Source organism: Ranitomeya imitator, chromosome 6 (assembly GCF_032444005.1).
Source record: "Ranitomeya imitator isolate aRanImi1 chromosome 6, aRanImi1.pri, whole genome shotgun sequence".
In the NCBI taxonomy this organism is placed as follows: Eukaryota; Metazoa; Chordata; class Amphibia; order Anura; family Dendrobatidae; genus Ranitomeya; species Ranitomeya imitator.
Window position 1 is genome coordinate 404,466,805 of NC_091287.1, and position 18,025 is coordinate 404,484,829.

Sequence of the window (18,025 nt, forward strand, 5' to 3'; positions counted from 1 at the left end):
AATAGGAAAAATTCCCTATTGTTATCGGGTAGCGGTCCGCGGATCTTGGAGGACGAACTGTGCAAGTGCCTGCCATTTTTTTCCAGGATCATAATGTGGAGGGCCAAGAAACGGAGAAGAAGGGCCAGGGGAATGGCGGAGTTACAGGGAAGGTTCAGGGGACCTCATTTCTCTCTCCTCTGACATGTATATCATGTCAGAAGAGAGAGAAATGATTTTAACAGTGGGCAGTTTTTTTTGCCATCGCCGTTGTACCCTGAATAATGGCGATCACGTGATCGGACACCGTAAAATCCGGTCCTGATCATGTTCTCCAGGGTCTCTGGTACCGGAGACCCTGGAGATATTCCCACTCTAGGGGGTGCTATTCCCTTATTCTCAATTGCAGTTTAAACCCCATAATCCCATTGGACGTACTATCCCGTCGAGGTGAGCTGGGACTTAATTCCGTAAATAGGACGTCCAGCGTGATCAGCCGCGCTCACGGCGGGAGCGCGGCCGATTGCTGCCGGGTGTCAGCTGTTTATTACAGCTGACATCCGGCACTATGTGTCAGGCGCGGTCACGGACCGCTCCCGGCACATTAACCCACAGAACAGTGCGATCAAACATGATCGCAGTGTTCCGGCGCCACAGAGAAGAATCTCCCTGCATGCTTCTCTGAGACCCTCGGAGCAACGCGATGTGATCGCGTTGCTCAGAGGGTCTCCTATCTCCTCCTCCTCCCTGCAGGCCCCGGATCCAAAATGGCCGCGGGGGGCCTTCCGGGTCCTGGCTTCGAACAAAAAGTGGAATAACACGCGATCAAAAAGACGGATATAAATAACCATGGTACCGCTGAAAACGTCATCTTGTCCAGCAAAAAACGAGCCGCCATACAGCGTCATCAGCAAAAAAAAAATTAAAAAGTTATAGCCCTCAGAATAAAGCGATGCAAAAATAATTATATTTTATATGAAATAGTTTTTATCGTATAAAAGCGCCAAAACATAAAAAAAATTATATAAATGAGGCATCGCTGTAATCGTACTAACCCGAAGAATAAAACTGCTTTACCAATATTATCAAACGTGGAATGTATAAACGACCCCCTCCCCCCCCCCCCCCAAAAAAAAAAAAAGAAATTCATGAATAGCTGGTTTTTGGTCATTCTGCCTCCAAAATCGGAATAAAAAGCAATCAAAAAATGTCATGTGCCCGAAAATGGTACCAATAAAAACGTCAACTCGTCCTGCAAAAAACAAGACCTCACATGACTCTGGACCAAAATATGGAAAAATTATAGCTCTCAAAATGTGGAGACGCAAAAACTATTTTTTTGCAATAAAAAGCGTCTTTTAGTGTGTGACAGCTGCCAATCATAAAAATTTGCTATAAAAGTAAAATAAAACCCCCCTTTATCACCCCCTTAGTTAGGGAAAAATAATAAAATTTAAAAAAAAATGTATTTATTTCCATTTTCCCATTAGGGTTAGGGCTAAAGTTAGGGTTTGGATTACATTTACGGTTGGAATTAGGGTTGGGATTAGGGTTAGGGGTGTGGTTAGGGTTATGGTTGGGAATAGGAGTGAGTTGGAGTTAGGGGTGTGGTTGGGATTAGGGCTAGGGGCATGTTCAGGTTAGGGGTGTGGTTAGGCTTGGGATTAGGGGTGTGCTTGGGTTAGGCTTTCAGTTAGAATTGGGGGGGGGTTTCCACTGTTTAGGCACATCAGGGGCTCTCCAAACGCGACATGGCGTCCGATCTCAATTCCAGCCAATAATGCGTTGAAAAAGTAAAACAGTGCTACTACCCTTCCGAGCTCTCCCGTGCACCCAAACAGTGGTTTACCCCCACATACGGGGTATTGGCGTACTCAGGACAAATTGCACAACTTTTGGGGTCCAATTTCTTCTGGTACCCTTGGGAAAATAAAACATTGGGGGCGAAAAGTTCATTTTTGTGAAAAAATATGATTTTTTATTTTTACGGCTCTACATTATAAACTTCTGTGAAGCACTTGGTGGGTCAAAGTGCTCACCACACAGCTAGATAAATTCCTTAGGTGGGGTCTACTTTTCAAAATGGTGTCACTTGTGGGGGGGTTTCAATGTTTAGGCACATCAGGGGCTCTCCAAACGCGACATGGCGTCCGATCTCAATTCCAGTCAATTTTGCATTGAAAAGTCAAACGGCGCTCCTTCCCTTCCGAGCTCAGCCATGCGCCCAATCAGTGGTTTACCCCCACATATGGGGTACCAGCGTACTCAGGACAAATTGTACAACAACTTTTGGAGTCAAATTTCTCCTGTCACCCTTGGTAAAATAAAACAAATTGGAGCTGAAGTAAATTTTTTGTGAAAAAAAGTTAAATGTTCATTTTTTTAAACATTCCAAAAATTCCTGTGAAGCACCTGAAGGGTTCATAAACTTCTTGAATGTAGTTTTGAGCACCTTGAGGGGTGCAGTTTTTAGAATGGTGTCACACTTGGTAATTTTCTATCATATAGACCCCTCAAAATGACTTCAAATGTGATGTGGTCCCTAAAAAAAAAAATTGGTGTTGTAAAAATTAGAAATTGCTGGTCAGCTTTTAACTCTTATAACTCCCTAACAAAAAACAATTTTTGTTTCAAAATTGTGCTTATGTAAAGTAAACATGTGGGAAATGTTACTTATTAAGTATTTTGTGTGACATATCTCTGATAGTTACCACTATCATGAAGTACAATATGTCATGAGAAAACATTGTAAGAATCATCAGGATCCGTTGAAGCGTTCCAGAGTTATAACCTCATAAAGGGACAGTGGTCAGAAATGTAAAAATTGGCCCACTCATTAACGTGCAAACCACCCTTGGGGGTTAAGGGGTTAAAACAGCTGACATTTTAATGCGCATAGTCGGTCATTAAGGGGTTAAAAACTGCATTTTGTGATTACTTGTGTTATCCTTATCTAACATTTAATTTTGTTTAGCGATCTGAAACATTTAAGTGTGACAAACATGCAAAAGAATAGGAAATCAGGAAGGGGACAAACACTTTTTTACACAACTGTATGTTCAGCCTTTTCTTAAAGGGAACCTGTCACTCCCAAAATCGAGGGAGCCCACCGGCATCAGGGGCTCATCTACAGCATTCTGGAATGCTGTAGATAAGCCCTCGATGTATCCTAAAAGATGAGAAAAAGAGGTTAGATTATACAAAACCTTTACTCTGACCTTTCCCGGCGCCTGCGCACTACAGTACTTTGCTCTGCCCTCAACAGGGCAGACAAAGTAAGCCGGAGCCGCAGCGTGAAGACAAAAAGAGGACGTCATCCTATGAAGATGGGAGGCCGCGACGCCCATCGGATCGGACCACCCAGGTGAGTATAATCTAACCTCTTTGTCTCATCTTTCAGGATACATCGGGGCATATCTACAAAATTCCAGAATGCTGTAGATGAGACCCTGATGCCGGTGGGCTTAACTCACCGTCGATTTTGGGGGGTGACAGGTTCCCTTTAACTGCTTCAGGTTTCTAAAAACACTGAAAAAAGCTGTTAAAAAAGTGACCTGACAATTCTTTTGGCGTTTTCCTCTTGGAAGTCGCTCTGTACCTTACAGTACAAATCAATGGGAACGCTCAAAAGAAGTCCGGATGTCTTCTGGAGCGTTTTGTAATAGTTAGTTTTAAAAACTGCAAGTGGTTTCCCAATTATTCAATGACGTTATTAAAAAAAAAAAAAAAAAACACACAAATAACCATGGGAAAGCCATCAAGGAAAAAAAATACATTAGTGTTTCCTGAAGAGTCTTCTACATGAAAAATGTGACAGTTTCAACAGTTTAATTTGAGTGCGCCAGAGTCCCGATCTCAGGATCAGTGGAAATAAAGGATAATAGGATTATTAAAAAAAAAATTATTTTTCCAAAAAAGTGTTTGGTATGGCTAAGTTCTCACGTTGACTAATGCAGTAATGCTGCAGAAAATCTGTAACGTCAAAAAACGCACTAATTGGCCAAATAAGGTTACTAGGGAGTTTTTTTGTTTTTTTTATCTTGTTTTTTTTAGTGTTTTTTTCAACATGTATTTTTTACATGTTTTAGGATTTTGTTGCCTTATGGGCAAATCATATTTTAAATAAAATACTTTGCCTTGGAAACTTCCTGATGGGTCTGTGGCCTACTTTTGATAAAGTGCGATGTTATCCATAACGTTTCATGTGTGGATTACATGCAGAAAATGAGCAATAAAATGCATATGCCTTTTTAATCTGAGGATTTTCCACACCTCATTAAAAGCACCCCTCCAACGTTTGTTTTTTTTTAGTGCTGGAGTGGCGTTTTTCCATGCCGCTACAGTCCTGCAAAGCCATTTTGCGAGCGCAGCATCTGACTGGCCGAAAGTCAGAAGCTACATCACAAGCTCTCAGAGACGAGGCTCTCAAACTTGTATTGAATAGTGACTCCCGCGCCGCTCCATGAGGCACTGGAGCAGCCGACAGGTCACTTTTCACCAGAGACCAACGGGAGTGAAACTGGAAAATGATGATGGCGGCGGCAGGTGAGAATGAGCCAGAGAAATTACATGTAAAGCACCACTCCAGTGGCAATAAAGAAAAAAAAAAACACTGCAGAGACGCTTTAAAGTCTATGAGAAAAAGGCATATCTACTGCAAGACTATTTAACATAGTGTGGATTTCGGATCCCACCGCAGGTCAGTATTTTTGCAACTTAGACAACAAAAGCCTTCCTTCTTAGAGTTATTAGGGTATGTGCACACAGCGTGGTATCTAAGTGCATTCTGCCTGCAACACGCCTGAAATAGTGCTTAATAGTATATGTTAAAAATAATGACCATTTGCACTGCTGGCTGCAGAGATCTTAAGCCATACAGACTGATCATGCAGTTTGACAGCAAAGCAGAGCGACAAGTGACCACTGTGACGGAACAGCAGGAAAGCATAGTCACTTGCAGCTGCTACATTAGTGCTTTCAAAAATGGGGGGGGGGGGGAGAGAAAAACAATTTAGCTCTTTCAAGCACAAAAGTGCTAAGTGGAGAGCAGGCAAATCTCCTACTCCCATGCACAGAAGCCTAAAAGGCTGCACGTTAGTGTACCCCAGAAAGACATAATGCACTGCAATACTGAAAGGTTGCAAAGTATGATCAAACATTATCATTCCCTTTTACGTGTTTTTTAATATGTATGCAGCCACCGCACACACTAGAATATTTTAGCAGTATTTTGCCAATCCCACTGGATGGATGGATAGAGATATATTATATTAGATTATAATATATATATATATATATATATATATATATATATACATATATATATACATATATATATACATATACATACACACACACACACACATCTTTCTATACACACAATAAATGTAACTTTCAACCAAACCATGAATGCTATAAAACGCAAATTGCTGTCTTATTAAATAGTGACTATACGGCCTCAATCAATGACAAATTGTATTATGTATTAACTAATAAAGTTCCGATAGTTCTGAAATATTGCCATTGATAAGTGACCATTACCGTCGGGGTAGTATTGCTGACTCATGCCTTCCGGAGGACCTTGGCTGCCATGACTGTATTGCTCTCCATAGTAATCTTCTTGGCCTGAGTACTGTTGCTGTGGACCTAGAAAACAAAACACATTTCACCTGTTAGAAAGAGCTATCTGAATTCTACTTAGCACTCGAAAGTGCTAAATAAGAGAAGTGGCTGCATTGTTCCTAAGGAACTGCTTTCCTAATTATTGTTCCAAAAATCACAATCAGTAGCAGGTGTCATTATAGCACTCATAGTCATGTAACTGTGAAGGAAAAAAAATATTCTCAATTTACTGGACTTAAATGACCCATCATCAATATCAGGTGTGTAGTGTGTCCGACAACCAGAAGCCCCACCAGTCAGCTGTTATTAGCTCTGTACCATGCTACATCTGGCTGGAGCTCTTTTCAATTGATTGATGGGAGTTTCAAGGTGTTTGATTTCCCCCCCCCCCCCCCCCCAATTATCAGATGTTCATGACATAGCCTAAAGTGAAGTCACCTACAGGTCCTTCTCAAAAAATTAGCATATAGTGTTAAATTTCATTATTTACCATAATGTAATGATTACAATTAAACTTTCATATATTATAGATTCATTATCCACCAACTGAAATTTGTCAGGTCTTTTATTGTTTTAATACTGATGATTTTGGCATACAACTCCTGATAACCCAAAAAACCTGTCTCAATAAATTAGCATATTTCACCCACCCAATCAAATAAAAGTGTTTTTTAATAACAAACAAAAAAACCAACAAATAATAATGTTCAGTTATGCACTCAATACTTGGTCGGGAATCCTTTGGCAGAAATGACTGCTTCAATGCGGCGTGGCATGGAGGCAATCAGCCTGTGACACTGCTGAGATGTTATGGAGGCCCAGGATGCTTCAATAGCGGCCTTAAGCTCATCCAGAGTGTTGGGTCTTGCGTCTCTCAACTTTCTCTTCACAATATCCCACAGATTCTCTATGGGGTTCAGGTCAGGAGAGTTGGCAGGCCAATTGAGCACAGTAATACCATGGTCAGTAAACCATTTACCAGTGGTTTTGGCACTGTGAGCAGGTGCCAGGTCGTGCTGAAAAATGAAATCTTCATCTCCATAAAGCATTTCAGCCGATGGAAGCATGAAGTGCTCCAAAATCTCCTGATAGCTAGCTGCATTGACCCTGCCCTTGATGAAACACAGTGGACCAACACCAGCAGCTGACATGGCACCCCACACCATCACAGACTGTGGGTACTTGACACTGGACTTCAGGCATTTTGGCATTTCCTTCTCCCCAGTCTTCCTCCAGACTCTGGCACCTTGATTTCCGAATGACATGCAAAATTTGCTTTCATCAGAAAAAAGTACTTGGGACCACTTAGCAACAGTCCAGTGCTGCTTCTCTGTAGCCCAGGTCAGGCACCTCTGCCGCTGTTTATGGTTCAAAAGTGGCTTTACCTGGGGAATGCGGCACCTGTAGCCCATTTCCTGCACACGCCTGTGCACGGTGGCTCTGGATGTTTCCACACCAGACTCAGTCCACTGCTTCCTCAGGTTCCCCAAGGTCTGGAATCGGTCCTTCTCCACAATCTTCCTCAGGGTCCGGTCTCCTCTTCTCGTTGTACAGCGTTTTCTGCCACATTGTTTCCTTCCAACAGACTTACCATTGAGGTGCCTTGATACAGCACTCTGGGAACAGCCTATTTGTTGAGAAATTTCTTTCTGGGTCTTACCCTCTTGCTTGAGGGTGTCAATGATGGCCTTCTTGACATCTGTCAGGTCGCTAGTCTTACCCATGATGGGGGTTTTGAGTAATGAACCAGGCAAGGAGTTTATAAAAGCCTCAGGTATCTTTTGCATGTGTTTAGAGTTAATTAGTTGATTCAGAAGATTAGTGCAATAGGTCGTTTAGAGAACCTTTTCTTGATATGCTAATTTATTGAGACAGGTTTTTTGGGTTATCAGGAGTTGTATGCCAAAATCATCAGTATTAAAACAATAAAAGACCTGACAAATTTCAGTTGGTGGATAATGAATCTATAATATATGAAAGTTTAATTGTAATCATTACATTATGGTAAATAATGAAATTTAACACTATATGCTAATTTTTTGAGAAGGACCTGTATATTGGACAACCCCTTGAAAAACTTGAAACTACTAGGCTGACTTTATTCAGCTACAACACCATCAAAAAGTCTCCCACCCCCTAAAAAATGGTATAAAAATAAAAAAATAAAAGGGCTACATTTGTTTGGTCTCGTGAAAGACTACAGTAGAGTAAAGGCCACCATGCACATGTACTTTAACAGGGTTTCCCATCAAAAGAAGTGATGGTGTAACGCTAAGGCCTCTTTCACACTTCCGTTTTTTACAATCAGTCACAATCCGTCAAAATGTTGAAAAGACGGATCCTGTGCAGATTGTAAAAAACGGATGCACTGGGCCCGTTTTTTTTATGGATCCGTCGAGGCTATGTGCACACATTGTGTATGAGTCTTCACCGCGTTTTTCCACTGTGAAAATGCATACACAAGACAACCCAGGTTAAAATAAAAAAAAAATATATAAAATTGTGATATTCTTACCTTCCGGCGGCCCCCGCAGCCTTCCCGATGCTCGCGATGCTGCCGGCAGCTCCCGTTCTCAGTAATGCCTTGCAAGCAATGCCTTGCAAAGCATTTCGCAATGCATTACTGGGAACGGGAGCTGCCGGCAGCATCGCGAGCATCGGGAAAGCCGCTTGGGAAGCCGGAAGGTAAAAATATCATGATTTTTTTTAAATTATTTTTAACATTATATCTTTTTACTATTGATGCTGCATAGGCAGCATCAATAGTAAAAAGCGAGAGAGAATTTCCCTAACGGGAAATTCTTCAGCGCATGCTCAGTTTCAAATGATGGCATCTGTCGCTGGATTCCTGCTTTTCACAGTCAGCGACGGATCCTGCTTCCATAGGCTTCCATTATAGCCAATGACAGACAGAGCAGGATCCGTCGCTGAGCGATTTTCCGACGTACAGAAAAAAACGTTCCTCTGTGCGTTGTCTCCACCCGACGGACAGCAATTTTACGACGGATCCAGTGCACGACGGATGAAACGTGTGGCCATCCTTCACAATCCGTCGCTAATACAAGTCTATGAGAAAAAAACAGATCCAGCAGAAACATTTGCTGGATCTTTTTTTTTTTTTCTTTCAGAAAACGACGCATTGTGAAGGAAAAAGAAAGACGGTAGTGTAAAAGAGGCTTACGCAGAACAGTACTTTCCCCTTCAGTGGGGGGGGGGGGGGGGACTGACTTCTGAGACCAAAATCCTTAGAATGAAGAGACCGTTTTACCCAGTTACTGTGGATCCTGCCAAATGGCACTTCCAACCATTCACAGAGCATGAAGCTACTATACAATCTCATTAACTTAAATGACGCCATGTCCCCAGTATCTGCAGTCTTTACAATTATGGAGGGTCCCTCAAATTGTTAGTCTTCTTGTGAGGCTTTTTCAAAAGGAGAACCTCTTTACAAGGGGGCTGTCTAAAATTGAATCAACATGGCTCATGGATACTTTCTTGTAGAAACAGCCTGACACATCTAAAGGTACCTTCACACTGAACGATATCGCTAGCGATCCGTGACGTTGCAGCGTCCTGGCTAGCGATATTGTTCAGTTTGACACGCAGCAGCGATCAGGATCCTGCTGTGATATCGTTGGTCGCTGCAGAAAGTCCAGAACTTTATTTCGTCGCTGGACTCCCTGCAGACATCGCTGAAACGGCGTGTGTGACACCGATTCAGCGATGTCTTCGCTGGTAACCAGGGTAAACATCGGGTTACTAAGCGCAGGGCCGCGCTTAGTAACCCGATGTTTACCCTGCGTAAAAGTTAAAAAAAAAAAAAAAAAAAGTACATACTTACCTTCCGCTGTCTGTCCCTCGCTGTACTTCTCTGCAGTGTGAGCGCCGGCCAGCCGGAAAGCAGAGCACAGCGGTGACGTCACCGCTTTCCGGCCGCTGTGCTTACACTGCAGAGAAGTACAGCGAGGGACAGACAGCGGAAGGTAAGTATGTACTTTTTTTTTTTTTTTTACTTTTACGCTGGTAACCAGGGTAAACATCGGGTTACTAAGCGCGGCCCTGCGCTTAGTAACCCGATGTTTACCCTGGTTACCGGCATCATTGGTCGCTGGAGAGCTGTCTGTGTGACAGCTCTCCAGCGACCAAACAGCGACGTTGCAGCGATCCGGATCGTTGTCTGGATCGCTGCAGCGTCGTTTAGTGTGAAGGTACCTTTAGGTCGTGCCTGGTATTGCAGCTCAACTCCACTGAAGTGGACAGGGATTAGCTGCACTACTACACACAAACTGAGGACAGACGGGGTACTTTGTTTTTTTTATTTCAACCCTGTGCAATCTGTAAGAAAGGCTGACAATGACAATCAATACATCAAATTAGATGCGCTATACAAACATTGCATTTGTTTGGAGTAAATCTGTACCTTGCTGAGGTGGTCTGTATGGAGGAATTTGCCTTTGACCCATCATATGATTTCCTTGAGTAACCTGGCCCATCATTGCCATAGGGGGCTGCTGGCCCTGATAATGCTGCCCGCCACCCTGAGGCAGGTTATATTGCTGTGAGGGAGGCTGCTGATGCATCATTGGACCTAAAAGAGATCAGTTGCATAATTACTCAATATGAGGAAGACCCATGAAAATGTTGTCAAGGTCAATCATCCCAACAGATTCACTTATGTACCGCAACAAGATAGGACTATGAGAAGAATATTAGTTACCTTGATTTGGCTGCATGTTCATGCTTGGCCTGGGACCATAGTTACCCATTGACTGGCCTTGACCCATACCCAACTGGTTCTGAACTGGCATGTTTTGGGAAGATGGCACAGAGTGATTATAGCCTCCCATGGAACCATGATTAGTAGAAGGCATAGGCATCGCGTTATTCGTCATGTTATGTTGTGTAGGTCCTGGTCCTTGCATAGCAATGTGGTTTGGGCCTTGAAATTAAAAACAGAAATATTTTTATCAAACAATAAAAGGCAAAATGAAAAAAATAAATCAGTCTTTACCATCATACGCCATTACCAATATATTATGCACAAATTAATCTAAAAACGCATAAAACAAATTTTTATACCACTATATGCCTGCTCCCTGACTTTGCTGCTGCCTCAGAGGATGAGGCTGCATCTTTGCCAGCAAATGATGGATGTGGTAGTTAACCATCATCTGACTCTAACAGGTACAAGTGGATCGGAGCTCTGTCCACAGCTCTTAGTCGGTTAAAAAAGAAGCTGTCAGGTTGTGTCAGGATCATTTACAGCGTGTGTCATAAAGGTAGGGAAGGGAATGAACAGGGTTGTGCAGTTTTAACTGCTCATCAGAGCTCCTGCGATCTCAACTGAGGGGCACCGATGGGGGGGTCGGGGGTCTCCTGAAGCCCCTATGCCTGCCATGATGGTACTCCTATAAAATCCCCACTGTGACTAGAGTTCATAAGAGACTGTGATTTTTGCTACATACAGCACAAGTGCTAGGATTATCGAAGTTTCAAGTCCCCAGAGGGGATTACAAAATACAGGGACACAGTGAAAAGGAAAAAAAAAGAAAAATCTAAAAAAAAACAAAAAAAAAAAAAAAACACAAACAAAAAAAAAAAACACAAACAACAACAACAACACACGTTATTTCCACACCCATAAGTCACATCTATTAAAACATAATATTAATTAGATTGGCAAATACTGTACTGAGAACTAAAATAAAAAAAATTGCAAAACTGCCTCATAGCAGGGCAAAAAAGAATGCAACAAGGTGATTGTAACATGGAATCTAGCAGAAAAAGGTATAAATAAAAAGTCAGCATAGGCTACTTTCACACTAGCGTCGGAATCTCCCCGTCGCAATGCGTCGGGCAGAGATTCTGACGCTAGCGTTTTAACGCACTGCACAACGGGTGCAGCGGATGCATTTCTCCGGCGCATCCGCTGCCCCATTGTGAGGTGCGGGGAGGTGGGGGCGGAGTTCTGGCCGCGCATGTGCGGTCGGAAAAAGCGGTCCGTCAGGAGCAAAAAACGTTACATGTAACGTTTTTTGCTCCCGGCGGTCCGTCACAACACGGCGCAACCGTCGCAAGACGGTTGCGACGTGTGGAAAAGCGTCGCAATGCGTCGCTAATGTTAATCTATGGGGCAAAAACACATCCTGCAAACAACTTTGCAGGATGCGTTTTTTGCCATAAACGACGCATTGCGACGTCTGGCAAAAAACGTCAGTGTGAAAGTAGCCTTAGGCTGCCATCACACTAGCAGTATTTGGTCAGTATTTTACATCAGTATTTGTAAGTCAAAACCAGGAGTGGAACAAATAGAGGAAAAGTATAATAGAAACATATGCACCACTTCTGTATTTATCACCCACTCCTGGTTTTGGCTTACAAATACTGATGTAAAATACTGACCAAATACTGCTAGTGTGACAGCAGCCTTAGAGTGTAAAAAACAAGCACTCGCGAACCTATATCACCTGGAAACGTAAAAAGTGATGGGTCCGAAAATTGGTAACAGGCAAAGTTTGATTTTTTTTTTTCTTTTCACACAACTTAAAAAAACTAAATAAAAAACACAACTGCAATTTATTTGGTATACTTGTAATTTGTTACCCACTTTCCACCAAATCACATCATAAAATGGACGGCATCATTCAAAAGTACAACTCGTCCCACAAAAAACAAAACATCACACGGCATGCATGTTGACGGAGAAGTAAAAAAGGAGGAAAGCAGAAAAACAAAAAAAATGAAAAAGAAACGCTTGATTGGGTAGAGGTTAGAGAGTAGCTGTAGTTTTAGTTTTTATTTCATAAATCAATAGTACACATGAAAATAAGAAATGTAGTAATATATCTGATCAGAGAAATCTGCTTCTCTCTCTGCCAGGACTGATCTTTTGCTCTCAATTCTTGGAACACAGTTGGTTCTTTTAAAAGTTCTATGGAGGAGAATGTTGGGAAGCGAGAGGCAGAAAGACATTTTACTGCAAGCTCTCCTGAAATGACAGCTACATGTCTCTACAGAACTTTATAGACACCAATTATTATCTATTTCAGGAATGGGAAAATCTGTATTCACTGAAGACAAATTTCTCCGATGAATTGAGATTTTTGCGAATAAATGATCAGATGGTAGAAGAAGCAGATTTCTCTAAAATTACATATTGCAAAAATTATTTTCAAATGAACTATTCATTTAATAAAAATTAATCAATGATCATTCTTATTCTATAAAAAAAAATTATATATATACACATATATATATATATATATATTAGCTGAAGAGCCCGGCATTGCCTGGGCATAGTAAATATCTGTGGTTAGTTATAGCACCTCACTTCTCTTATTTTCCCATCACGCCTCTCATTTTCCCCCTCACATCTCTCATTTTCTCCCTTGCACCTCTCATTTTTCCCCTCACTCCTCTCATTCTCCCCTAACACTTGTCATTTCGACCTCACATCTGTCATTTTCCGACCATTCCACTATTTTCACCTCACACCTCTCATTTTCACCTCAGTATATACAGGTTTGTCATCTCCCTTAAATATAGTATACACCTGTATGTCATCTCCTGTATATAGTATATACCTGTATGTCATCTCCCCTGTAAATAGTATATACCTGCTGCATGTCATCTCCTCTATATACCTATGTGTCATCTCCTCTTTTATATAGTATATACCTGTATGTAATCTCTTCTGTATATACTATATACCTGTATGTCATCTCCTCCTATATATAGTATATACCTGTATGTCATCTCCTGTATATAGTATATACCTGTATGTCATCTCCGCTGTATATAGTATATACCTGCTGTATGTCATCTCCTCCTCTATATACCTATGTGTCATCTCCTCTTTTATATAGTATATACGTGTGTCATCTCCTCCTGTATATAGTATATGCCTGTAAGTCATCTCCTCCTGTATATAGTATATACCTGTGTCATCTGCTCCTGTATATAGTATATATCTGTGTGTCATCTCCTCCTGTATATAGTATATACATGTGTCATCTCCCCTGTATATAGTATATATGTGTGTCATCTCCCTTGTATATAGTATATACCTGTGTGTCATCTCCTCCTGTATATAGTACATACCTGTGTCATCTCCTCCTATATATAGTAAATATCTGTGTGTCATCTCCCCTGTATATAGTATGTACCTGTATCTCCTCCTGTATATAGTAAATATCTGTGTGTCATCTCCCCTGTATATAGTATATACCAGTGTGTCATCTCCTCCTGTATATAGTATATACCTGTATGTCATCTCCTCCTGTATATAGTATATACCTGTGTCATCTCCCCTGTATATAGTATATACCTGTGTGTCATCTCCTCCTGTATATAGTATATATCTGTGTGTCATCTCCTCCTGTATTAGACCTCGTTCACACGTTATTTGCTCAGTATTTTCACCTCAGTATTTATAAGCTAAATTGGCAGCCTGATAAATCCCCAGCCAACAGGAAGCCCTCCCCCCTGGCAGTATGTATTAGCTCACACATACACATAATAGACAGGTCATGTGACTGACAGCTGCCGTATTTCCTATATGGTACAGTTGTTGCTCTTGTAGTTTGTCTGCTTATTAATCAGATTTTAATTTTTGAAGGATAATACCAGACTTGTGTGTTTTAGGGCGAGTTTCATGTGTCAAGTTGTGTGTGTTGAGTTGCGTGTGACGACATGCATGTAGCGACTTTTGTGAAATGAGTTTTGTGTGGCGACATGCGTGTAGCAACTTTTTGTGTCGAGTTGCATGTGACAGGTTAGTGTAGCAAGTTGTGTGCAGCAAGTTTTGCGCATGGCGAGTTCTGCACGTGGCGAGTTTTATGTGTGGTGCGTTTTGAGTATGTGCAAGTTTTGTGTGAGGCAACTTTTGCATGTGTTGCAACTTTTGTGCATGTGGCAATTTTTCCGCGTGTGCAAGTTTTGCGTGTTGCGAGTTTTCCATGAGGCGAGTTTTGCACGTGTGGCGAGTTTTGCGTGAGCCTAGTTTTGCATGTGGAGAGTTTTGCGCGCGGCGAGTTTTGAGCAGCTACTTTTGTGTTTCAACTTTTATGTGGCGAGGTTGGTGCATGTGTGGTGAAATGTGTGCTGAGGGTGGTATATGTGTTCAAGCACGTGGTAGTGTGTGGTGCATTTTGTGTGTGTGTTCATATGCCCGTGTGTGTTTTGAATGTTGGTCGTGCTTTCACACTTGTGGTAGCATGAGACTCTACAATTCACACAAGTGCCTCAGGTAGTGCAGCTCATCCAGGATGGCACATCAATGCGAGCTGTGGCAAGTGTTACGTGTTACGGAACCACTCAGCACCCAGAATATGTTGTGCAGTTATATGTATGTATAATAGGTTCCATGTGAGATGCATGTCCCTAATGCATCAGCCCACAGGTTGCGCCCCTGGGCAGAGGGGACACGTTATTCCCCTTTTAATATCAGCAGGGTCTGGCCACCTGCGGCTATTGTAATGTATGTCTGGCCTGCCACTTTTCTATTGGCCTGCCCTCTGTATCTGTGTGATATATTCTGTGTCCTGTGAGTAAAGTTTTTTGTCAGACTGGAAATACGTGGAGAAGCAGTGATCTTTTATATGTGCCCATGTAACCAAGCAATTCCAGCCAGCGTCCTTCATTCAGACTCCAAGCAAAGCAGAGTGGACCTCCTGAAACGTGGGGTGGTACTGAAAGAGGTACCCCAGCTTGGTAGGCCCCATTACAGCAAGGTTTGCTGTGTCTGTCAGCGTAGTGTCCAGAAGCTGGAGGCGCTACCAGGAGACAGGCCAATACACCAGGAGACGTGGAGGGGCCGTAGGAGGGCAACAACCCAGCAGCAGGACCGCTACGTCAGCCTTTGTGCAAGGATGAACAGGAGGAGCACTGCCAGAACCCTGCAAAATGACCTCCAGCAGGCCACAAATGTGCATGTGTCTGCACAAACGGTTGAAACAGACTCCATGAGGATGGTCTGAGTGCCCGACATCCACAGATGGGGGTTGTGCTCACAGCCCAACACCGTGCAGGACGCTTGGCATTTGCCACAGAACACCAGGATTGGCAAGTTCACCACTGGCGCCCTGTGCTCTTCACAGATGAAAGCAGGTTCACACTGAGCACATGAGACAGATGTGACAGAGTCTGGAGATACCGTGGAGAGAGATCTACTGCCTGTAACATCCTTCAGCATGACCGGTTTGGCAGTGGGTCAGTAATGGTGTGGGGTGGCATTTCTTTGGAGGGCCGCACAACCATGCATGTGCTCGCGTGAGGTAGCCTGACTGACATTAGGTACCGAGATGAGATCATCAGACCCCTTGTGAGACCATATGCTGGTGCACTTGGCCCCATAAGATGCTCCATAGACACATTTGCCCTGTATAATGCTCCACAAATGTGGATTATGGCCCCATAAGATGTTCCAAAGATATTTACCCCATATAACGCTGCACATGGCCCCATAAGATGCTCCATACAGATAATTGCCCCATATAATGCTGCAAATGGCCCCATAAGATGCTCCATACAAATATTTGCCCCATATAATGCTGCACATGGCCCCATATAGATATTTGCCCCATATAATGCTGCACATGGCCCCATAAGATGCTACATACAGATAATTGCCCAATATAATGCTGCACATGGCCCCATAAGATGCTCCATACAGATAATTGCCCCATATAATGCTGCACATGGCCCCATAACATGCTCCATATAGATAATTGCCCCATATAATGCTGCACATGGCCCCATAAGATGCTCCATACAGATAATTGCCTCATATAATGCTGCACATGGCCCCATAAGATGCTCCATACAGATATTTGCCCCATATAATGCTGCACATCGCCCCATGAGATGCTCCATACAGATATTTGCCCCATATAACGCTGCACATGGCCCCATAACATGCTCCAAACAGATAATTGCCCCATATAATGCTGCACATGACCCCATAAGATGCTCCACAAAGATAATTGCCCCATATAATGCTGCTCATGACCCCATAAGATGCTCCATACAGATAATTGCCCCATATAATGCTGTACATGGCCCCATAAGATGCTCCATACAGATATTTGCCCCATATGCTGCTGCGATTAAAAAAAAAATAAAAAAAATCACATACTCACCTCTCAGGCCCCCGGCACTGCTATATTCACCTGCCCTGCGATTCCACCGCCGACCGCCGCTGTGTCTTCTCCGTCCTGTGCACTGACGCTCAGGCAGAGGGTGGCGTGCACTAATCGTGTCACCGCGCCCTCTGACCTCAGCCACTGCAGAGGACGCAGTGGCGCTGACGGTGGAACGGGGAGCAGGTGAATATAGTGTACTGCGTTATACTCACCTGCTCCTGGCGCAGTCCCTTCACGTCTGTTCTCTGGCGCCGGCAGCTTCTTCCTGTAGTGAGCGGTCACATGCTACCGCTCATTACAGTAATGAATATGCGGCTCCACCCCTATGGGAGTGGAGTCGGATCCATATTCATTACTGTAATGAGCGGTACCATGTGACCGCTCACTACAGGAATAAGCTGCCGGCGAACCAGGGACCGCGTCGGGAGCAGGTGAGTATTATTTACACAGCTCCGCTCCCCCTCCCCTGCGTATGACTAGAGTATAAGCTAGGAGGGCTGAAAGTAACCCTCCTGGCTTGCGAGGTCTTGCGAGACCACTAAGTCTTCTGGGTAATTTCGCAATGCATCGCCGGGAACGGAAGATGGCGGCAGGCGCGAGCAGCTCGGTGGACTACGGAGGGTATATATACACACACACACACACACACACATCTACTATATAATTGTCTAAGGGTCACTTCCGTCTGTCCTTCTTTCTGTCACGGATATTAATTGGTCGCGGCCTCTGTCTGTCATGGTAATCCAAGTCGCTGATTGGTTGCGGCAAAACAGCCACAACCAATCAGCGACGGGCACAGTGCAGAAGAAAATGGCCGCTCCTTACTCCCCGCAGTACGTGCCCGGCGCCCGCGTACTCCCCTCCAGTCACCACTCACACAGGGTTAATGCCAGCCGTAACGGACCGCGTTATTCTCCGGGTAATGCAATCCGTAACCGCTACTATTAACCCTGTGTGTCCCCAACTTTTTACTATTGATGCTGCCTATGCGGCATCAATAGTAAAAAAAATGTCATGTTAAGAATAATAATAATAATTAAAAAATTTAAAAAAAACCTGCTATTCTCACCCTCCGTAGTCCACCGAGCTGCTCGCGCCTGCCGCCATCTTCCGTTCCCGGTGATGCATTGCGAAATTACCTCTCGCAAGACCGCTAAGTCATCTGGGTAATTTTGCAATGCATCCTGGGAACGGAAGATGGCGGCAGCCGCGTGCGTATCGCCGGAGCTTCGGTGGATCCTAGGGGTTGAGTATATAGCTATTTTTTGTTTTAATTAATTTTT

General features: G+C 43.3%; 1 protein-coding gene across 4 annotated transcripts in view; it reads right to left on the reverse strand.

Moving 5' to 3' along the window:
- Window positions 1-18,025, reverse strand: part of SS18 (SS18 subunit of BAF chromatin remodeling complex) — a 77,138-nt gene that overhangs the window by 19,591 nt on the left and 39,522 nt on the right. For all 4 annotated transcript variants that reach the window (XM_069731230.1, XM_069731231.1, XM_069731233.1 and 1 more), the window contains exons 5-7: window positions 10,319-10,540; window positions 10,022-10,189; window positions 5,521-5,625 (exon numbers count right to left, since the gene is read on the reverse strand). In XM_069731230.1, coding sequence (XP_069587331.1) covers window positions 5,521-5,625; window positions 10,022-10,189; window positions 10,319-10,540 — 495 coding nt within the window. The remainder of the gene's footprint in view (window positions 1-5,520; window positions 5,626-10,021; window positions 10,190-10,318; window positions 10,541-18,025) is intronic.